At 32.9% G+C, this 21,832-nt stretch overlaps 2 protein-coding genes across 2 annotated transcripts; both read left to right on the top strand.

Moving 5' to 3' along the window:
* The first annotated feature begins 2,839 nt into the window (after window positions 1-2,839).
* LOC114303236 (helicase sen1-like) lies at window positions 2,840-7,712 on the top strand. The gene is made up of 7 exons (XM_082871781.1): window positions 2,840-2,923; window positions 4,013-4,576; window positions 4,660-5,820; window positions 5,959-6,283; window positions 6,667-6,925; window positions 7,032-7,248; window positions 7,356-7,712. The coding sequence occupies exons 1-7, from the start codon at window positions 2,840-2,842 to the stop codon at window positions 7,710-7,712; spliced, it is 2,967 nt and encodes a 988-aa protein (XP_082727907.1).
* LOC145791425 (uncharacterized) lies at window positions 7,092-17,504 on the top strand. Its single transcript, XM_082871780.1, has 7 exons — window positions 7,092-8,474; window positions 10,128-11,397; window positions 11,527-11,877; window positions 12,459-12,696; window positions 13,333-16,436; window positions 16,539-16,684; window positions 17,206-17,504. Exons 1-7 carry the CDS (start codon window positions 7,816-7,818, stop codon window positions 17,330-17,332), a joined length of 5,895 nt encoding a protein of 1,964 aa, XP_082727906.1. The 5' UTR covers window positions 7,092-7,815; the 3' UTR covers window positions 17,333-17,504.
* Window positions 17,505-21,832: the final 4,328 nt, after the last annotated feature.

Raw genomic sequence — 21,832 nt, 5'->3', positions numbered from 1 at the left:
TTTTATATATTACAGATTAAATTCACATAATTTAAATAATAAAGAACAAAATGATATAGGTTGCATATTTTGAAGACTAAAAACGTAAATTTTTAATTGAGTTTCCACATTTACTCCTAATTTTAACAATATCTACCAACAGAGTTAGGTTAGGAGATTAAATTAATACACTTTTTATACATTATGAACTTAATCTATATAATTTAAACATTAGAGACCAAAATTATACAAATCATTTTCGTTGAGCATTAAAAAGGTAATTAATCCAAAAAACAAAATGAATAATTCCATTTGATTGTAGAATAATAATTTACATACATATTTATAGTAAAACTACCATATGCAAGTTTATGACATTTATGAGGTTGATAATCACAAATATCATAATTGAACCATTTTAGAGTCATAACTTAAAAAAATAAATAAATAAATTGAGTTATAATCAAACACCATAGGGTATAACTAAAGATGTTTTGCATAATAACAAAAATAATGTCATAAATAATATCACGGGTCATAATTAACACCACAATGTCTATAACTAATTTATAACCAAATCATAATTAAAACCAGTAAGTTATAACTAACACCATAATGGGTCGTAATTGGGGCATCATGTGGTACACACCCAAAAACAAGTGTATCATAGAATTTCCTTTCTAACAATTACATTTTAATTCTACACAAAAAATGACATATTTTTTTGAAAGAAAATTATATAAATAAATGAAAAACAATAAAACTTGTTGCAAAAGAAATGTGCATCTTAATTTCAACGTATGGTACAGATACAACTTTCTTGTAGAAGTATGTGTGTTTCATAATTTACTCATATACAATAATTTAAATAATATTTACAAAATTTGCTTTTGCCAAACATTAACGCCATTTATTCAATATATATTCAAAAGTAAACAAAAATAAAAATAAAAATATGAATCACATTCATTTTGCAAGTGATAAAATATCATTTTGCCATTTAAACTATCACTAAAAAATCAATTTAACTATATTATTTTAATAATATCAATTTTATATTTAAACTATTCGATTCTGCATCAATTTTATCCCACCATCAATTATCATCTATTAATCAAGCAAAAATTATTGATGATGTGGCACTCAAATTTCATTTGAAATTTCACTTTACCTCTCAAATTATCTCCCAAAATATTAATTAGACTACTAAAAATCTCTGGAAAAATCGCTAAAAAAAAAGATTGAACATGTTTTGGGAGTCTATTTTGGGATAGTTTGGGTAATAAAATGAAATTTCAAACGAAATTTCTGTGTCATGTCAATAATTTTTATTTGATTATAGATGGCAATTGACAATGGGATAAAATTAATATAAAATCGAATAATTTAAATATAAAATTGATATTATTTAAAAAAAATAAGAGTTGAATTAATTTTTAAATAATAATTTAAGAAGTAAAATGATATTTCTCATTGGAATCTCCATTATATACTTTATTTTGTAAATACCTTTCCTTTTTTTTCTTCTTCTTTTTATATTGCGCATAGCATTTTTCTTGTAAAAAAAAATTAATTATTTATTTATTTCAGCCGTATAACGCAATGCTCCTGTGGCATTAGTGGCACCCTATGGAATGGAAATATGGAAGGAATGAACACCTGAGTAGTTGTTTGGGGCTTCCTTACATAGTATATTTTTAAATTTTTTTATGATAAAATGTATAAAAAATAAAAAGTTGATATGACCTAAATAAGTGTATTTATTTAAAAAAAAATTATGTGTGCACTCCCTGCACACCCTACTACAAATTGACATAATTTTATCATAAAATTTTGTAATATTAATTACAAAATAGGTAATTCCATCATAAATCGGTATAACAAAAAAATGTTGTAACTATGCTATAAATTTTTGTTATATCAACCACAAAATTTTAAATCAATACTATATATTAAGCAAAAAAGGGTTTTTAACCCCAAGTCTTGTGAGAGCTCCAATCTCGTAATCTAAATTTCTTGATTTTTTGATTTTTTTTTTAAAAAAAATCTTAGCATTTATTAACTTCTCTCAACTTCCAAGTGTTACCATCATAATAACGCTTTAATACATTAAGAACAAGCATAAAAAAAAATTCTTTGAAATCCAACACATATGAATTTCTTGAAAAATCCCAACACATGTGATTATTATCCCTCATAAGAACACTTTAATGCATTAAGAACAAGTATAAAAAAAATTTCTTGAAAAGTTCAACACATATGATTATTATCAAAATATTAAACTTTAATATAATATAATAAAAAAAAAAGACATTTAATTTCTTGAAAAGTTCAATACATGTGATTATTATCAAAATATTAAACTTTAATATAATATAAAAAAAGGAAAAAACTAAGACATTTAAAAAATAATAAAAAAAAACATTTAAAAATCACAATTTACATATATAGATAATTGTAAACACAATCCGTGCGTAACACGGGTGATATGCTAGTATTTTGTTATGCTAATTTATAATAAAGTTATACATTTTGTAATCAATATTATAAAATTTTGTGATAAAATTAGGTGGATATATGATAAGGTGCATGCCGTTGGTTAGTCACCTTTGAAAATTAAGAGAAGTCAGGAAGGTAGAGAGGGAGGGAGGGAGGAATATGAGAAGACCCTCACACTCCTTAGTACAAGAAAACTGGTGCACTTCCCATTGAGTCTCTCTCTCTCTCTCTCTCTCTCTCCTATATATATTTACTATTTCTCTCTGTCTTCAACATCTGAAGTCGGTTCATTGTTAATTACTTGGTTGATTCTTTTTGATACTCAAGTAGAAGGAACAGTAAAAGACAGAGAAAGAGAAAGATGGATAAAGAAAAGGACTTGCTTGATTTAGTATTTTCTTGGTCCCTCGAAGACATTTTCAATGAAGATCTTTTCAAAAGCCAGGTATCATCATTACTATGTGATCATCATTTTTTAAATTTGATTTATGGCTTGTTTTTATTTGCTCAATGTTTTTATTAGTCAATGTATATAACAATGGTTATTTTAATTTACTTTTTTCATGTTCTTTGTGCACGTTTTCTTCGTCCTTTTTCATCTTCGAGAAGGAAAGCATAAATTCAATAACATTAGAAACACTAACTAGATACTTCAAATGTTAAGTGAGTTCTACATGTATGTTTTGTATTTTTGTTATTACACAAATTAGTGTTTCTAACATTGTTTAATGGTTTTACATTTATTTTGGTACGTTATGATTATTTGTATTTAGCTGAGAAAAATTGGCAAAAAATCATTGTCAGAATTTCTTTTGAAAAATGTTGTTTGTTATTAATTTTTCAAAAAGTAAAATATTTTTCTTTGTTATCTGAAGCCTTGAATTGTTGTATATTAAATACTAAATGGCATTGTGTGTGGTCTGTTGGGTACCGTAACCCACAGTCAATAAATTTTGGATAAAAATAAGTTTTTTAATTTGAGGTTTTATCATTGTCAGATTTCTTTCCACAGATACCTTACCAATTCATTGAGGGTGCCAGCCCCATCAGCTATCTCCTGTCTTCTGCCTTCTATACCTCAATTGTGAAAAGCCTACACCAGCCTTCAAACAATTCCCCTTCATGTTGTTTTCTTGATTTCAGAGAGAGAGGGAGAGAGATGTGGTGCATGACCTTAGAATTTGATGCACAATGGATTGTTCCTTTTCTCCACAGTTATGAGTTTTGACACAGGATTTGCATAAATCCTTTTTATATTCCTTAATGTAATGTGTACTTATTATTGTCTAGTTTGGTTGCTTCTATACATACACGACTGCATATTTTTATTTATAAGTTGCAGTAATAAAGAGTTATTAGTGCCTGGAAATAACTGCAGGGAATCTTTCTACTCTTCTTAGTAGTTTGTTTTTTTTTTTAGCTTTGCTTTTCTTTTACAAGACTTTGGCAATGGACACATAATTGTCGTAGTATATTCTTCGCTTGAAAATTTTGTCGGTTTGAATAATTTCATTGTCATTGTCATTGTTTTTAGGTGGAAAAGATTCCACAATCATTTGAGTCTGTCCAGAACTATCTGGGATCATTTGTTTCCCCATTGTTGGAAGAAATACGGGCAGAATTATCTTCGACTATGGAGGCTATATCCAGTGCACCTTTTGCCCAAATCATCTCTCTAAATGAATACAAACCATATCCTACAGCATCATTATTATATGATGTTGAGGTTGGTTTTTGGAGAAATGGAGGATCAAGTCGTCATGGGAAGGAGCCTTACAGAGCTCTTCCCAGTGACATATTTGTTTTCACACAAGCCAAGCCTGAATCTGTTTCTGATTTGCAACGGTCAGGAAGTGAATGGGCTTTTGGCACCATCACTAAAATATCTGGGGGGGATAACAAAAGAAATGACATTGCAGCTGCTACCCATTTCAATGTTAAAGCATCCAAGGACCTTATTAATATCAATGATGGGAGGAATTGCAAGGCCTATATGATTTTCTTGATGAATATAACAACTAGCAAAAGAATATGGACTGCATTGCATAAGGCAGGAAATGTGGAGGTTATCAAGAGACTTTTGTGCACTGAGACTCTGGTAAGAACTTTGAAGAGCTTCATTGAACCCCCCAATTGAATTTTTCGCACCTCAATTGAATTTATTTATTTTGGTTTTGACAGGTTGAAGAAATTTGTAATCAGTGTCCCATAGAAAGGAACCAGATTTTGGAAGAAAAATTGTTATGTTTGTCATCTGAGTTGAATGAGTCCCAATACAAGGCAGTAGTCAGTTCTGTACGGAAAATGCAGTGTGACCACAAGTCTAATTCAGAACTCATTTGGGGGCCACCTGGGACTGGAAAAACTAGAACTCTCAGCATGTTGCTGTGTACCCTCATTCGTTTGAAATGTAGGACTCTTATATGTGCACCAACAAATGTCGCAATCACAGAAGTGGCCTCTCGTACTCTGAAAGTAATGAGAGAGTCACTAGAGACAGGTTGTGGAAAGGATGGTTTGTTTTTCCCTTTGGGAGATATTTTGTTATTTGGTAACAAGGAAAAATTGAAACTTACTCCGGATCTCCAGGAAGTGTATTTGGATTATCGTGTTGAAAAGCTTGCTGAGTGCTTTGGATCAGTAGCTGGTTGGAAGGATTGCTTCACTTCAATGATTGATTTTCTTGAAGGTTGTGTTTCTCAGTATGAAGCTTTCTGTGTTGATCAATCAATCAATGAGAAATGCTGCGAAGGAAGCGAAGATAGGAATGTGATGAGTAAATCATTTCTTCAGTTTTTGAGAGACCAATTTGGATCTTCTGCTATTCCACTCAGAAGATGTGTGTCTGCTCTCTGCACTCATTTGCCCTTAAATTTCATTCAGGAATTTAATTTCCACAGCATGGTATCACTTATTAATTCACTTGATTCATTGGAGAAAATGTTGGACCAGAAAGATACAAGTTTTGAAAAACTGAAGGAGCTTTTTACTGAGTCAGAATCCATTGATGCTTTTGAGTGCAGCTTTTTATACTTTAGAAGGAAATGCATTTCTGCTCTAAGAACTATACATTGTTCACTCAATGAACTTAAACTTCCAAGTGATATGAACAAAGAGTCAGTAGTGAATTTTTGTTTTCAAAAGGCTTCATTAGTTTTGTGCACCGTTTCAAATTCATACAAGCTGCATTCAGCTGAAATGGAGCCACTGCGCTTGTTGGTAATTGATGAGGCGGCCCAAATAAAAGAATGTGATTCAATTATACCCCTAACACTCCCTGGAATAAAGCATATCATTCTCTTTGGCGATGAATGCCAGTTGCCGGCAATGCTTCGTAGTAATGTAAGTGATTTGCCACTTGGCCTTTTGATATATATTAGGGATTTAAGTATAAGGGCTAAATTATGGCGGTTGTTCTAAGTATTATTTTCTTTTATTTTCTAAATATGTTTGTCACACATGCATTATCTTGTTTTATAGGTTTCCCAGGAAGCAGGTTTTGGAAGAAGTTTGTTTGAGAGGTTGACCCTCTCGGGTCATTCAAAGCAACTTCTAAATATCCAATACCGAATGCATCCATCAATAAGCTGTTTCCCTAATTCCAAATTTTACCAAAATAAGGTCATGGATTCTGCAAATGTGAAGAGCCAAAAGTATACAAAATGCTTCCTTCCAGGGCCAATGTTTGGCCCTTTTTCTTTCATAAACATCTCTTGCGGTAGAGAGATGCTTGATGATCAGCGCAGTCGGAAAAACATGGTAGAAGTGGCAGTTGTTTTGAAAATATTGCATTTGCTTTCTGAAGGTATGCATGTTGATGGTATTTTATTCGTTAAGTGTTCATCTAACGACACATCATCAGTGTTCATCTAATAATGTCATCCAACAAATCCTTGTATATAATGTATAAACATCAAATCATTGACTAGTTAAATTTACTAAATGAGGCAATCTCTTTTGTTAAGCTTTGCGTTTACTTTTTTTGTGTTGTTTTGAATGTTACCTCTTTCCAAACAATAAGAAGTTATTTAAGTTGAACACTTGAAAATCAATCAATGATTAGGCAAATGAAATAATATTTAAAAGTCCTATTTAGATCTCTTTTGATGTACCTCTTTAGTTTTAGCTCTATCCAAATGATCGTATTATTTTTCCTTTCTTATTCCATATTTTTATTTTTTGGTACAGCATGCACTGCTTCAAAGAAGAAGCTTAGCGTTGGTATAGTATCCCCCTATTCTGCTCAAATTGCTGAAATTCAACAGAGGTTGGGCCGGAAATATGAGAAGCATGATAACTTTGTTGTGAATGTGAAATCTATAGATGGGTGTCAGGGTGGGGAGGAAGATGTTGTAGTAATATCAACTGTAAGATCCTCTGGTAGAGGATCAAATATTGGTTTCATCTCCAGTCCTCGAAGAATTAATGTTGCTTTGACAAGGGCTAGGTATGGTTTCATATGGGTTATTGATAATATTAGATTTACTATTTAGTATACTTTAAAGTTCTTGAACTATGTAGTTAACTTCTTTTTTTTATTAATCCTTATTTAGGCATTGTCTTTGGATTTTGGGCAATGAAACAATGCTGAGTAATAGTGGATCTGTGTGGGATGAACTTATCTCTGATGCCAAGGTTCGCCAGTGTTTTTTTAATGCTGATGAACATAAGGATTTTGAAAAAGTCATCTTAGAAGTCAAAAAAGAGCTCGATGAACTGGATGATTTCCTTAATGGGAATAGCATGCTGTTCAAGGGTGCCAGGTGGAAGGTATATAGAGCTACCTTTCATGTCTTAGTAATTTTCTTTCATTTTTTTTTTTTTTTTTTTTTGTCCCTTTTCTATATATATATATTGATAAACCATTTTGTCCTCAGATTCTCTTCAGTGACAACTTTAGGAAATCATTTGTCAAGCTAAAGTCACCAGAGACGAAGAATTTAGTTGTTCTTTTAATAACTAAGCTCTCTACTGGCTGGCGACCAAGGAGGAGAAATTTAGACATCAATTGTGAAGGCTTGTCACAGATGTTGAATAAATTCAAGGTCAGGGAACTATACATTGTTTGCTCAATTGATGTTGTTAAGGAATCATTGTACACCCAAGTCTTAAAGGTTTGGGATGTATTGCCATTGGAGGAATTTCCAAAATTGGTTAAACGTTTGGATGGCATATTTGGGATGTACACAGATGATTATCTCAATCGTTGCAAGGTCAAATGCCATGATGGGTAAGTAAATTCTCGTGTACCCTCCCTAGTGTATCTAAATCTTTTTTTGTGTTGACTTCTAAATTTTTAAAGTTTAAATTACCAACCTATGGAACATAATTAAGGTCATGCTCTACAAAATGGATATCAATTTTGTCTTTCTAATATTCTATCATTGTCGTCGTAATTGCTATCATCTTTCTTTCTTTCCTTTTTTTTTTTTTTTGGAGTTTAGGGATTTTGAAGTTCCCATGACATGGACACTCTCTTCTGGTCTTATTCAATATAAGAATCTCAGTGAGACCAAAAATGGGAAAGCTTTAATAAATGATGCTTCTTTGGTTGGCAAAGACTATGTTGAGGATGCAAAGGTGAGTGAGAGTTTGTTACTGATGAAATTCTACTCGTTGTCGATTGGGGCGGTCAGCCACCTGCTATCTGGCTGCAATGGTAAAGAACTGAGTCTTCCTTTGGAATTAACAAACCAAGAGAAAGAGATAATTCATTTCAACAGAAGCACCTTTATACTTGGAAGGTCAGGCACTGGGAAGACCACTGTTTTGACCATGAAATTATTTCAGAATGAGCAACTGTATCATTTAGCATCTGAGGGTTATCATGAAGTTCAGAGTAATCTATCCACTGATGATAGCTGGAGGCACCAGGAGGATAGTAGTGAGACTGGTCAGATTCAGGAGGCTAAAAGAGATATCTTGCACCAGATTTTTGTCACAGTGAGTCCAAAATTGTGCTTTGCTGTAAAACAACATGTTTCTCAGTTGAAAAGGTACTGCTGGTTGGTTCTATTTTTGTTGCTTTAGTGCTAGATCTATATATTATCATTGTGTTCAATTCTTTTTATTTATTTATTTTTATAGCTGAAGTTTTCATGTAGATGGCTCTGATAGTACATGTGAAATGGAATACATATATGTACATTATTCGAAGTCCACTAAACAGAATTTCTTTATGGTTTTCTAAAACGCCCTAGTTTTCTTACTTTAATTTAGCAGTATGCTATATTTCAGATTTTCAAAACATACACATAAATGTTTCTCAAGGAATTTTGAAAATTTGCATTAATTTAGGGGGTGTTTGGCATGTGCTAAAATAGCACATGCAATTTTAGCACACTATCCTATTTGGGTCACAATCATCTTATTTGAGGGTCACATCACTTCTCTACCACATCACTTCTCTACCACATCACTTCAAACACAACCCATATTTTACGTTTTTTTGTAAAAAGTCAAAAAAGTATACTTATTTATATCCTCCCAAACCCCCTCTTAATATTGTTGTTTTTTTCATTTGCCAAAGAGCCTTGAACATGTAGCTTGCAGTTTCTGATATTAGGTCTGTCCGCACAAGTGCACTGAACAAAACTTATTTGTTGCTTAAAGTTCCAGTAGTTAGCTTGCTTTTGACCCTCTAATTATTGCAACTGTTATCATTTAAGCCATCATCTATTCTAGATGCTGATAGGCTACTTCCCATGTGGCTATCTTTAAATCTAGGGCCTTGTCTTTAGCTTGAGCACAACATACCAGATCCCCTCGCAAACTATATGAATTAAAATAAACAGCTTACTCAAGGATCCAAAATGTTGCATTACAACTAGACCAGTATTGAAGTAGGAGAATGCAGGTTGACGTCTGAGGGCATGAAATTTGTCTCTTTTCTGAAAACTAATTCTATAACCATTCTAGCCCTCCCAGAACCCTCAATTATTGAGGGTCAAAACTTAATGATGTCCTTTTTCTAATGGATTCTTGAGCCAGTGAAATGATTAAGAACTAGACGTGTGAAGAAAATTAAGGTACTCCACCTAACTTTTACAAACAGGCCAGAAGAAAAATGAGAAGAAAAATATTCACAAAATGTTGAAATTTACCATATTTGGAAAGAACATATTGTTTTATTGACCAGGAACAAAAGGGTAAAAAAAATTGTGCCAAGCAAAATAGAAAATTGTCCCTCTAAATCTTTCAGTATCTTTGGTCCCAGTGAGTTGTGGAGGAAGTTTATGGCCCTTTGCTTGTCAAGTTTCATTTACTTGTTGCTCAACTAGGTGAGTCGATGTCTATACAATTATGATGGCTCAGAAATCGAGCAACCTATAAAAAAATCTACGGATAAGTGGATAGGCATGTGGACATGACTGATCTAATATGATTTCTCCATAATCAAGTACATGTCATAATTCCAAGTTTCTAAGGCAAAATTGACAAAAGCATGAGAAAATTATACAAAGAAATTTATGCAAACTAATTTCTCTTGTTTTAGATAAATTCTTTAAAAGTAATGTTTAGTTTCTATGATCATTTACGCCTTATCTTCATGGTATTTTTTATATGTAAATTTTTTTAGCATATACATTTTTACATTAGGTGTTGCAAAGCTATCTTGTTTTACACTGTTTCTGTTTCTAAATGTACAGCTTTGTATGTGGGAATAAATCTTCAGCGAAAAGCAGTTCGGTCCGTATGGATAATGACATTGATGATGCATTACAATTTGCAGATATTCCTGATTCGTTTGTTGATATTTTACCAGAGTCATACCCACTTATCATAACATTTTCCAAGTTTTTGATGATGCTTGATGGAACAGTTGGTACTTCGTACTTTGAAAGATTCCATGATGCAAGACAACTCGCTCATGGTAAATCTGGAAATTCAAGATCACTGGCATTCCAAATTTTTATCAGGACAAAGGAGGTTACGTTTGAGAGATTTAGCTCATCTTACTGGTCTCATTTTAACATCCTGCTAACTAAAAAACTGGATCCCAGTATAGTTTTCACTGAGATAATGTCTGTGATAAAAGGTGGGTTGATAGCTGGGGAGGTATGTGATGGGAAGCTCAGTCGGCAGGATTATGTTTCATTATCTGAGTGTCGTGTTGGGTCCAGTATAAGCAGGCAGAAAAGGGAGATAATATATGATATCTTCTTAGCATATGAGAAGAAAAAGGCGGTTAATGGAGAATTTGATTTTGCTGACTTAGTCATTGATCTTCATCATCGACTAAGAAATGAGAGGTATGCAGGTGATGAGATACATTTTGTATTTGTTGATGAGGTGCAGGACCTCTCAATGAAGCAAATTGCTCTTTTCAAGTATGTATGCCGAAATTTTAGTGAGGGTTTTGTCTTTTCGGGTGATTCTGCCCAAACAATAGCAAAAGGTATTGATTTTCGGTTTGAGGATATACGGTGTCTGTTTTATGTGGAGTTTTTGGGATTGAAAAGGGATGAAACTGATGGAAGAAAAGGGAAAGGTCAAATCTCAGACATGTTTTATTTGACCCACAACTTCCGCACCCATGATGGCGTTCTCAAGTTAGCACAGAGTGTGATTGATCTTCTTTACTATTTTTTTCCTCAGTCAATTGATGTTTTAACTCCTGAAAGTAGTCTTATATATGGTGAAGCCCCCACTATTATTGTGCCCAATCATAATGAAAATGCAATCTTAACTATATTCCAAAACAGTGGAAAGGATTTTGCCGGCTTTGGGGCAGAGCAGGTTGTTTTAGTTCGGGATGATAGTTCGAGGAGGGAAATTTCTGATTACGTTGGAAAACAAGCTCTTGTTCTAACAATCATGGAGTGCAAGGGCCTAGAGTTTCAGGTAAATGAACTTTCTAATTTATCTGTTTCATTGATTTTTGGATTGATTACAAGGACTTCCTCCTCAACAGTTACTGTAAGTCAAGAAAAAAAGTTTCATTTTTTATTTATTTATTATTTTTTAACTTTGTATAATTCTGTTTTTTAAAGTCTGATCTGAATATGATCTATTTAAGTTAAAAAATCATTTCATATCATGTTGCAGGATGTACTGCTGTATAATTTTTTTAGCTCATCCCCAATGAGAAATCACTGGGAAGTGATATACGAGTATATGGAGAAAAAAGATCTGAAGATTTCCACATCTCCCCAAAACTTTCAGGGGTTCAACCTGGAGAAACACACTGCCTTGTGCTCTGAACTGAAGCAATTATATGTGGCTATCACTCGCACAAGGCAGAGGTTGTGGATCTGTGAGGATGAAGGGCTCTCTGATTCAGTTTTTAACTATTGGATGAAGCTGAACCTTGTTAAAGTAAGAAAACTGGATTATGAATCTGTGAAGGAAATGCAAATTGTTAGCAGCCAAGAGGAATGGAAGTCCCGCGGCATCAAGGCTTGTTTTCCATCTATTCATGACCTTTGTTATTATTGCTATATATTCATGCTGCTTGTACATTTATTATTTTGAGATTGAACCTTCTGTTATTATTACTATCATCATCATCATCAACATCTTCCATGATATTATTGTGCTGCGTAAAATCTCCGAGCGTGAATGATGTCCCTTTGACTTCCATAGTCACAATGTCAAATTCATGAAATATCTAAACAATGTTAGATTCATATAAGATACCTAGAGTTTACTTTTCTGATACTTTCAAAACACTTACAATATTTCGCAATAAGTATTTTATTATTGCACACATCCCTATAAATGTCTATTTTTATTTCTTTCATGAATTTTGGTAATTATAAATTAAACGTTTATGTATATATCATTGCAATGTTCTCTCAATGTGTTGATATAATTTTTTTTTTTTCCCTTTACATTTTCCTCCCAATTTTTTGGTGTGGAATGTCAAATTCATGCTGTGTTCATATATGTAACGATGGTCATTCTTGAGAACTTCCTCATTACCTTTTATTCTTAAACATGTTGATTTCTTACTAAATTTTTTTCTCCCCTAAATGCAGCTCTTTTACGAGCATAACTATGAGATGGCAATGATGTGCTTTGAAAGAGCAGGAGACACATACTGGGAAAGTTATGCCAAAGCTGCTGCACTTCGTGCTACTTCTGAACATATGCATTTTTCAGACCCCAAAGCACCTCGCATTGCTCTGAAGAAGGCAGCTGAAATATTGGACTCTATTGACAAGTTCGAATTGGCTGCCCAATGTTATTTTGAGTTAAATGAGTTTGAAAAAGCAGGTTGGATTTTCAATTCTTATTTTTTTATTTGTTTGTTTTAATTTTTAAACTCTTGAACCATATTGCTACAATAGTTCTCTAGCTTTCAACTCTTTCATTCTGGTTTTGCTGCAATTTAACATATATTTTATTTTTTCAAGATAAGATAGTAATTTTTTTGTATTCATTGATTGAGAGTTTAATATTCGATACAAGTTTTTGTTGGATAAACTTAATTTTGAGATAAAAATGTGTGCCGTGTTTACTATTTGGCTCAACTACCATGGGTCTGGCATTGTTTTATGTGGCTTTCACATGTTGTGAACTTTGGTACAATTAGAGACTAACATTTTAACATGCATATGAGAGATATGAGACCTGCATTTGATGGGTCTTTCTAACAGATGTAATCATGTAGGTGTTGATGTTTCCAAATATGCAGATCAGCTGTTGTCTGCCACAAATTACTTAGTTTTGGGCACTTGCTGAAAATTAGTGCTGGATGAGCGCAATAATATTTAACATGATTATATTATTACATTCGAAGTGCTTGCGTTTTCTTCAAGTTCTAGTTTCTAATAATCCAAATTGTTCTAGCTTTGTGTCTTATTTGGAGTTGATAAAACTTTGGAATTCATTTAAATGTTATTGATACAGGCATAATTTATTCGGAAAAATGTGGGGAATCTAAGCTGGAGAATGCTGGATTTTGCTTCTCACTGGCACGACAGTATAAGCTTGCAGCTGAAGCATATGCAAAGGCCAACTTATATGAGCAATGTTTGTCTGCCTGCTCTGCTGGGAGGTTATTTGACATTGGCTTGCACTACATTCGTCGCTGGAAACAACATGCAGATCAAAAAATTGACAAAATTGGTCAAGATTTTCTTCAGGGGGCTGCTCTACATTATTATGAGCTCAAAAATAACTGGTTAATGATGAATTTTGTTAAATCTTTTTTTTCTGTGGACTTGATGCGCACGTTCTTGAAGAATTTAAATTGCCTCAATGAGCTTCTATTGTTGGAAAAAGAATGGGGAAACTTTTTGGAAGCTGCTAATTTAGCAAGGCTGATTGGAGATGATCCCCTTGAAGCTGATATGCTTGAGAAGGCTGGGAAATTCAGAGAAGCATCAATGCTCTTGCTTTGGTATGTTTTTGTCAATTCGATGCATCGACTTGAAAGCAAGCTTAGTGGTACTATTAAGCGATGGTTTACTCGGAAGGAACAGCTCTTAGGAAAAGCCAAGTCAATTGCAGTGAAGCACTCTAATCTCTTCTATGAGTTTGTTTGTAGGGAGGCTAAGATTTTATTTAGTGGAAAGACCATTGATGAACTCCCCAGCATGGGTTTGCAGTTCATTCGTTGCTGGAAAGAAGATGCACCCACAGATGTGGATAGAGCTAAAACAAGTTATGAAATCGAGAATGTTGAGCAAAATTTGCTTGACCGATGTGCACATTATTATCATTGGCTTAAAGATAAAAAGACCATGATGAAATATGTCAAAGATTTTCATTCAATTGACTTGATGCGCACATTTTTGAAGGATTTGAGTTGTTTTGATGAGCTTTTGTTGTTGGAAGAAGAATATGGTAACTACTTGGAAGCTGCCAACATGGCAGCGCAGAAAGGAGATCTTGTACGTCAGGCTGATTTGCTTGAGAAAGCTGGACATTTCAAAGAAGCATCTAAGCTTTTTCTCTGGAATGTTTTACCGTTCTCTCTTTGGTCTTCTAGAAGCAGAGGTTGGCCCTTGATGCAATTCAGGCAGAAGGAAGAGCTTCTGACAAGAGCAAAGTCATGTGCTCAGAATCACTCCGATGATCTATTTCATGAATTTGTATCTGTAGAAGCAAACATTTTATCAAACAGGGAGAGTAGCATGTCTGAACTGAGAGAATATTTGATTGCTTCCCATAGACATAAAAGTCTCAGAGGTGAAATTTTGTCTGTTTGGAAAATTTTGGATGCTCATCTCAATTCAGATACCTCAATATATGATTGGAGTAATGTATTGGTTAAAGATAAGAGAAAACATTCAGAAGAGATGATTTCTCATAACAAGATTTCTATTGAAACATTAGTTTACTTTTGGAACTTTTGGAACAAGAAGATTGTCGACTTAATTGACTGTCTTTTGAGCATTGGACGGCATGGTGTTAGTGAGAATATGAGTTATGAAGACTTTTGCTTGAATTACATGGGAGCAAGGAAGCTAAATGGTAATCGAGGTACAATCTACCAATTGCTGAATTCTGAAGCCCTATGGCTGCAAGAAATTAATTACAGATCTATTGAGAGGAATGGAAACACGATTTCTATTGGTGTTCGCGAGTTTGTCTCTGCCGCATTGAGTTATTGGAGATCAGAGTTATTTTCAGTTGGTCTGACTGTGTTGGAAACTCTCAAGGCACTTTATGATTATTCATTCAATAATACTTTTTCCGTGTTTAACCAAAGCATGTCACTTTTACATGTCTTTGAGGTTGTGAAGTTTCTCAAGGAATACAAGTTTCAGGACTGCAGGTACAATAGTGAGATTGTTGATAAGTTCCTTACATTATCTGTTCAGAACTATTTTGGACATGTATTTCCTCTAGACTCTCGCAAATCATTGACACTGAATATCGTTCTGCTCAGAGGAACCAACTTGTCCATGAGTTTGATAAATGAAGCTATCTTTGGAAACATCAGCACAAGCAGTAGGCTGACATATGGGCAAATGGGAATGGTGGCTATGATGATACTTGGGTCTGGGAAGTTATTTATTGAATCATATTCAAAGATTGTAACATGTTTTGGCGGGAATTCTAAATGGATGGCATTTGTTGAGGAACTCATTCTCGCTCGATCAGAAGTTGCACTGGGTTCTGAAATGGCAGATGTTGCTTTAAGAGAGGTATCACTGGTTAACAAGTTCTATGAAGCTCTTGAAGATGCTTGTTTAGCCAACCCAGTGTCAGATCAGGGTTATATGTCACCTGCTTGTTTCTTGTATCTTGTTGAGCGGCTCCTTTTTATGGTATCCTACTTCCAGGGATTGCATTTCTTCACTACAAAAGCTTCAGCTGTTGAATGGCTAATTTTCCAGGAATGGACTATCAATCCAAATGCCAATTTAGTTAACGATTTGAAGTTTTCATTGGATTTGGGACATATCTATGATTTAATGGCAAATGTTGTTCATGAGATGATTCTCAACAAGTATGATACAATGGAGTGGATCAGATCAACGACAAACTATTTGGATTTGGAGGACTACTATCCTCTCCTTGTTTTGAGATTGATTGTTCTGCTATGCATACTTTGTGTAAACTCTGGAAAGCATTTTGATAAGCTTTTTACTCTGCTGGGTAAGAGGGATATTAATTCTCAATTGCCATGTGCATTTTGTGATGCCATTCTTAGGAACGAATGCTACTTTGTTGATGCACTTGCTGAAGCACTAAAAAAGATTGACAACCCTCTGGTTGTAGTGGGTGTTGGAGAGAATTTTTCAAAATTTTCGTGCTCGGATGCATATTTTGTAGACCTTAGTGCAAACAAATGTGGGGAGGATGTAGTAAGGGAATTGTTTCCTGAGGAAGGAAAATCGTGTAGTAATTCAGTTTGTGTTGGTGTTGTTGGAGAGATGGATTCCACTACATTTTCAGACAATAGTTATGGTCACTTTTGGAAAACATTTCATGCTTTGGATTTGGAGAATGAAAAAGGTGGAAATATAATGAGTCTCATGTCCACTGCCCCAAAAATTAAGGTAATAATGCTAAACTGTTTCATAAATTATCAATTGCTGATGTAGTTTGTGAAAATTTTGTAACTTTTCTACTCCTTTATTCTATACTATACTTCCTTTCAGGTGGAGGTGCAGAAATATTTTCAATTATTATCTGCTGCAATAGATTCCTTTCCAAACAACACTTGCGATGATGATGGAAATCTTTTGCCTGAAGCTAGAAGCAAGCTGGATGATCTGAATCAGCTTTTTATTGCATTGGATATGAGGTCAGATAGTGTGTCACATCATCATTTCTATCGCAACTTTACTTTTTGTTGTGCTTAAATGTCTCTATTGTTTAAATGTTGTTTTGATTACATTTCAGTCCCTTTGTTTGCGATTTGATATGTTAGCAGTGGCTTAATGCATTTCAGAGGCACAAGTTAATAAAGTTTGAGGCTGATTTGCATCTGTTATTTGTTGAACAATTCGAACCTCCTCGTATTTGGAGACATGGAATTTTCAAACTTTACTATTCCGATAATCTTCAAACTTTTTAAACAAAAAAGAATCTTTGAATCTCTTTTTCTTTTGTATTGATGTCTTTCAAACTTCAAGATATTACAGTTGCCTGTCTCTGCTCTTCTTTCCTTCTCTTTCCAGATTCTCTTTTCCCGTTGTTTCTTATTCTTATTCTTTACTGCTATCTTGTTATAGCACTGGCACATGTAATGTGTGTCAAAATTGCTTCTTCATTGTTTCAAATATGCTGAAAATTTTCTGTTCTCTTGTCTTCCTTGTTTTTAAGCCTCAGTGGGCGAGAACTTGAGGAGGACAATGACGATGTCTCAGCAATCAGTGAACTCTTGAAGAGGTTGCAGTTAAGAAGAGCAAGGGTGGAGCCTGTCTTAAATCAGTCATGTCTTCCAAACTGAGACTTGTATATACATGCTGTGTAAAAGAGTAAAATATAGCAAGTCAAAGATAGGCGAACTTGAATGATGTGCCAGTTTCCAATTTTAAAAAAAAAATCTGTAAACATTGCATGAAAGTCCAAAATGGACTTTTTTCTGCTCTATTCTATGGTAGCTTCTTTTAATGGAGTTTTTCTTTGCTGTCATCAATTTTGTAATAGTTACCTCTAAATTACTTGTGTTCATGCTACATATTCAAAGCCAGCCCTTTATGCAATGCCACAAAGCGGTGGCTAAGGCTCCAAATTTTAAAAAAATTTAGGGGACCCGAATTAGGGGTGAGTGTTATTCACGGTTTTGTCACAGTTGTATGCTTGATCTCAGTAAACCTAACAATTTCGTCAGGGTTTTGATTGGTGATCTCAGTCCACCAAGCGATTCCGTTTTTGATTGGCAATATCAGTCCACCGACTCTGGAAATTGCTACTCTCTGTTCTAAAGAACTGAGAAGGGGGTGATAAAGGTTTGCACCATTTTTCTCTTTTTGAGTTTTTTATTTTCTCTGTTTAGACGTTGTTCTTTGGTCTCTGCAAAGAGAGTTATTAGGGAGAGAGCTAATCAAATAGCTGGATTTTCAAAATCACAACTGTGACTTTGATTTTGTATTGCATGATAACTGTTTGTTCTTTCCTTTTCCAAAAATAGTGTATTATTTTTTATTTTGATGCATTTGTGATTTGTGAGTTCCTTGTCCAATATTTTTTGTATCATGGAGATATATTGTTTTGTCAAATCTAGATACTGGACAGGAGGGGGAGAACTGAGATCCCTCTGTACCATCTAAACTTTAAATCATTATAATAGCTCAATTTCTAACCATAAGTCTTGTGCTCAATTTCTATTGGTGATGCCATAAGCCCCTTTTTAGATTGTTCATAAGATAATTTAATTTGGGTTAGACTGTTATCAGATTATTGGTTAAAGATCTCGATAACGTAAGCTGCTGCGGCAGCAACCAAGCCATACCCAGGCCCATTGGCAATATCAGTGGTGGACTTGGGAGGGTGATTTTGCAACTCAGGCTAGCTGAGAAAAAGAGCTGGACAGCAACCATGAATCCAGGCTTTTGAGGCCTCTTCAATGCAAGGTAATTGCATTTTTTCCTGCTGCTTAAGTACTCCCCAGTCCCCACACCACACTTGTTTTATATTTCTCTTTGTGTTGTTTTTACTTGTTTCATTCACCCAATGTGCCCTATTGTTTCATTGACTGTTTGTTAGTCTAGGAATTTGATGTTACTCACTGATTTGTGAGCTGTGGCCTGCTTTCCCTTTTTGAACAGGTCCATGTAGTCAGTCGACCATGTTTCAATAATTCACAAACCACAATGCATGTTTACTCCGTATGCATTTCCATCATGGTTCAGATCTGACACCAGTGACCTAAACAACACTGCCGAATCCACCATGATCGGACATAGTCTGTCCTTTGTAGTTGCTGAAATCTTGTCCATGATTCAGATTTACACGAGATTGATTCGAATGAGATGATGGACTTGATCTCCAATCCAAAGATTTAGATCTGCAAGACCTGAAGCTCATCTTCTGAGGCATCTCCGAAATCTGAAGTGGTTGACTTTGTTGATTACTCATGTTCACCAATGAGAAACTGAGGTGATGATTTATATATATATATATATATATATATGATCTCGTTTGTGAATAGACTAATTTAGTAATTTTTTTGTTATTTGACTAAAATATGAGTTTAAAAAATTTGGTATGTTTGGGAGGAGTTTTTAGTTTTTATGAAAAGATGTATAAAAAGTAGAGAGAAAAGAGAATTTTTGACTTTTTAGTACTCTCTCCGTCTCAAAATATTGGCCCCTTTTGGAAAATTCAACTTTTTTTGGTAGTACACTTATTGCATTTGAAAAAAGTTGGTTTTCCAAAATTACTCTTTTGATAGTACATTTTTTGGGAATATCAATGTCATAATTGTACTTTTTAAATTGTTTATTAGTTTAAAAGAAGGATAAAATAGGAAATTTATATTATTTTTGTACTTGATTTATAAAAAGGGACTAATATTTTGGGACAATAAAAAATAGAATAAGGGACTAATATTTTGGGACGGAGGGAGTATGAATTATTAACTTTTTGACTAATTTAACAATTTTGTTGACTTTTTAACTAAAAGAGAGTGTTTCCAAACGAGACCTATATATATATATATATATATATATATGCATGTATCAGTGTTCATATTTGTTTGTGTGGGAATATATATCAATTTATGTTACTAAAAATTGTAGATTTTATTATTTTCAAATGATTTGACTTAAGTACTGTGAACATTTCCTCCTTGTGCATTGTTATTAATTAGCCTATCATCCGTATTATACACGGAATAATTATACATATTTATATTTTTTTTAATTTGTTTTAATATATAAATTATGTTTTTTAAGATTTTTTATAAAAAATAATTTAACAATTTTATCACTAACTAACCATAGTGTACAGGAGAAATTAAAAAGGCTACTACAGTAACTATGCACGGGCTGTATCTATAATTATTTATATGAGGAGATTTTTAATGCTAATCAAAGATTTTGACCAAATCAATCAATGCAAGCATGTGGATTGGAAAAAGTTAATAAATGTTGCTCAAGGGATTTTGACCAAATCAATAAATGTTGAGTTTTTTTTTTTTTTTTTAAATCCAAAATTTAGAAAATTAAGATTGAGAAATTGGAGCTCCCACAAGACTTGGGTTTTAGAAATCCCCTTTTTCTTAATATATTTACTAGCTCATCACTCGTGCTATGCACGGGATAATTATAGATATTTATATTTGTTTTAGATTTTTTTTAATATATAAATTATGTTTTTTAATATTTTTTATAAAAATAATTTAACAATTTGATCACTAACCATAATATACGTGAGAAGTTGAAAAGGATACTGCAGTAACTATACACGAATTGTATCTATAATTATTTGTATGAGGGGATTTTAAGAGTAATGCTAGAGACCCCAAATATTCTACCAAAAGTTTTACCAAATGTCTCACATGGGTGTGGGACCTACACAATGTGGGTCCCATGTGGGTCCCACACCCATGTGAGACATTTGGTAAAACTTTTGGTAGAATATTTGGGGCCTCTAGCATTTTTGGGATTTTAAATGCTGATCAGGAGATTTTGACCAAATCAATAAATGCAGACATGTGGAAAGACATGTGGATTGAAAAAAGTTAATAAATGCTGATCAGGGGATTTTGACCAAATCAATAAATGCTGAGTTTTTTTTTTTAAATAAAAAATAAAAAATTTTGAAAATTCAGATTGAAATATTGAAACTCCCACAAGCTTTGGGGGTTAAAAGCCCTCTTTTGCTTAACACGGAACTAGCATATCAACCGTGCTATGCACGGGTTGCGTTTCACCACTGTCTTTTTTTCTTTTTTCTTTTTTTATACTATATTAAAATTTCATATTTTGATACTAATCATATGTGTTGGACTTTTCAATGAATTTTTTTCATGCTTGTTCTTAATTTATTAAAATGTTATTATGAGGGATAATAATCATGTGTTGTATTTTTTTTTCAATTTATTTAAGATGGAGTTGTGGGTATCTTTTTTTTTTAAATTTAATTTATCTATGGTTTCCATTTATTTTTAATTATTATTATTTAGGTAAGTTATGATGTGAGTTAGATATGTGATAGACATGTGAGTTTTATTGATTTAAAGTTTATTTAGATAAACTTTTAAAAAAAAAAATTAGTTTTTTAGTTTTTTTTTGTTATGTTATAATATAATATATAAAATATAGGTAAATATCTACAACTTTAATAAAAAAATATTATCTGATTTTTTGGGGAAGAGAAAAAGAATGCAAGTTTTATTATTTTTTTTTTTTTGAAAATTTGTGAGAGAGATTAGGAGGGAGAGATTATGAAATATTTTTGTTATTAAATAAATAAATCAGTCAATAGTTTTTTTTAATCTATTTTTTAAATTAAAAATCAATAATTTTGAAAAATTGATTAATTTTTCCTATTAAGTGATTTAAAATTTTGATAGATATACATAAAAAAAATACATAATTATATTATTAAATCATAATTCAAATTTAGATGTTATATCGTTTTGAGATTTATAGCTAAATTCTTATCTTTTTTTATTTATTTTTGTGTGTAACCATAGTGTATAGGAGAAATTGAAAAGGGTGTTGCAATAATTATAAAAGAAGTCAAAAGGGATTGTGGGTTAGGAGATGTCAATAAATGCTGAGGTTGGGTTGGGAGAAGTCAATAAATGTTGAGGTTTTTTTTTTTTAAATCAAAAAATTAGAAAATTAAGATTAGGAGATTAGAGTTCCCACAGGCCTTGGGGTTAAAAATCCCCTTTTGCTTAATATATAGTATAGATAATTATAAATATTTATATTTGTATTAGATTTTTTTTAATATATAAATTATGTTTTTTAAGATTTTTTATAAAAATAATTTA

This window comes from Camellia sinensis, chromosome 5 (genome assembly GCF_055761805.1).
Source record: "Camellia sinensis isolate YWXY chromosome 5, ASM5576180v1, whole genome shotgun sequence".
NCBI classification, from domain to species: domain Eukaryota; kingdom Viridiplantae; phylum Streptophyta; class Magnoliopsida; order Ericales; family Theaceae; genus Camellia; species Camellia sinensis.
This window is presented reverse-complemented; position numbering and strand designations above follow the sequence as displayed.

What these genes read in the sequence shown, in the direction of transcription:
- LOC114303236 (XM_082871781.1), top strand. Translation starts at nt 2,840, where the DNA reads ATGGATAAAGAAAAGGACTTGCTTGATTTAGTATTTTCTTGGTCCCTC. An exon ending in TTTTGTGCACTGAGACTCTG is followed by an intron (nt 4,577 to 4,659) that starts GTAAGAACTTTG and finishes TGGTTTTGACAG; the next exon opens with GTTGAAGAAATTTGTAATCA. An exon ending in GTTGCTTTGACAAGGGCTAG is followed by an intron (nt 6,926 to 7,031) that starts GTATGGTTTCAT and finishes ATCCTTATTTAG; the next exon opens with GCATTGTCTTTGGATTTTGG.
- LOC145791425 (XM_082871780.1), top strand. Translation starts at nt 7,816, where the DNA reads ATGCTCTACAAAATGGATATCAATTTTGTCTTTCTAATATTCTATCAT. An exon ending in AAATGAGTTTGAAAAAGCAG is followed by an intron (nt 12,697 to 13,332) that starts GTTGGATTTTCA and finishes TTATTGATACAG; the next exon opens with GCATAATTTATTCGGAAAAA. An exon ending in TTTATTGCATTGGATATGAG is followed by an intron (nt 16,685 to 17,205) that starts GTCAGATAGTGT and finishes CTTGTTTTTAAG; the next exon opens with CCTCAGTGGGCGAGAACTTG.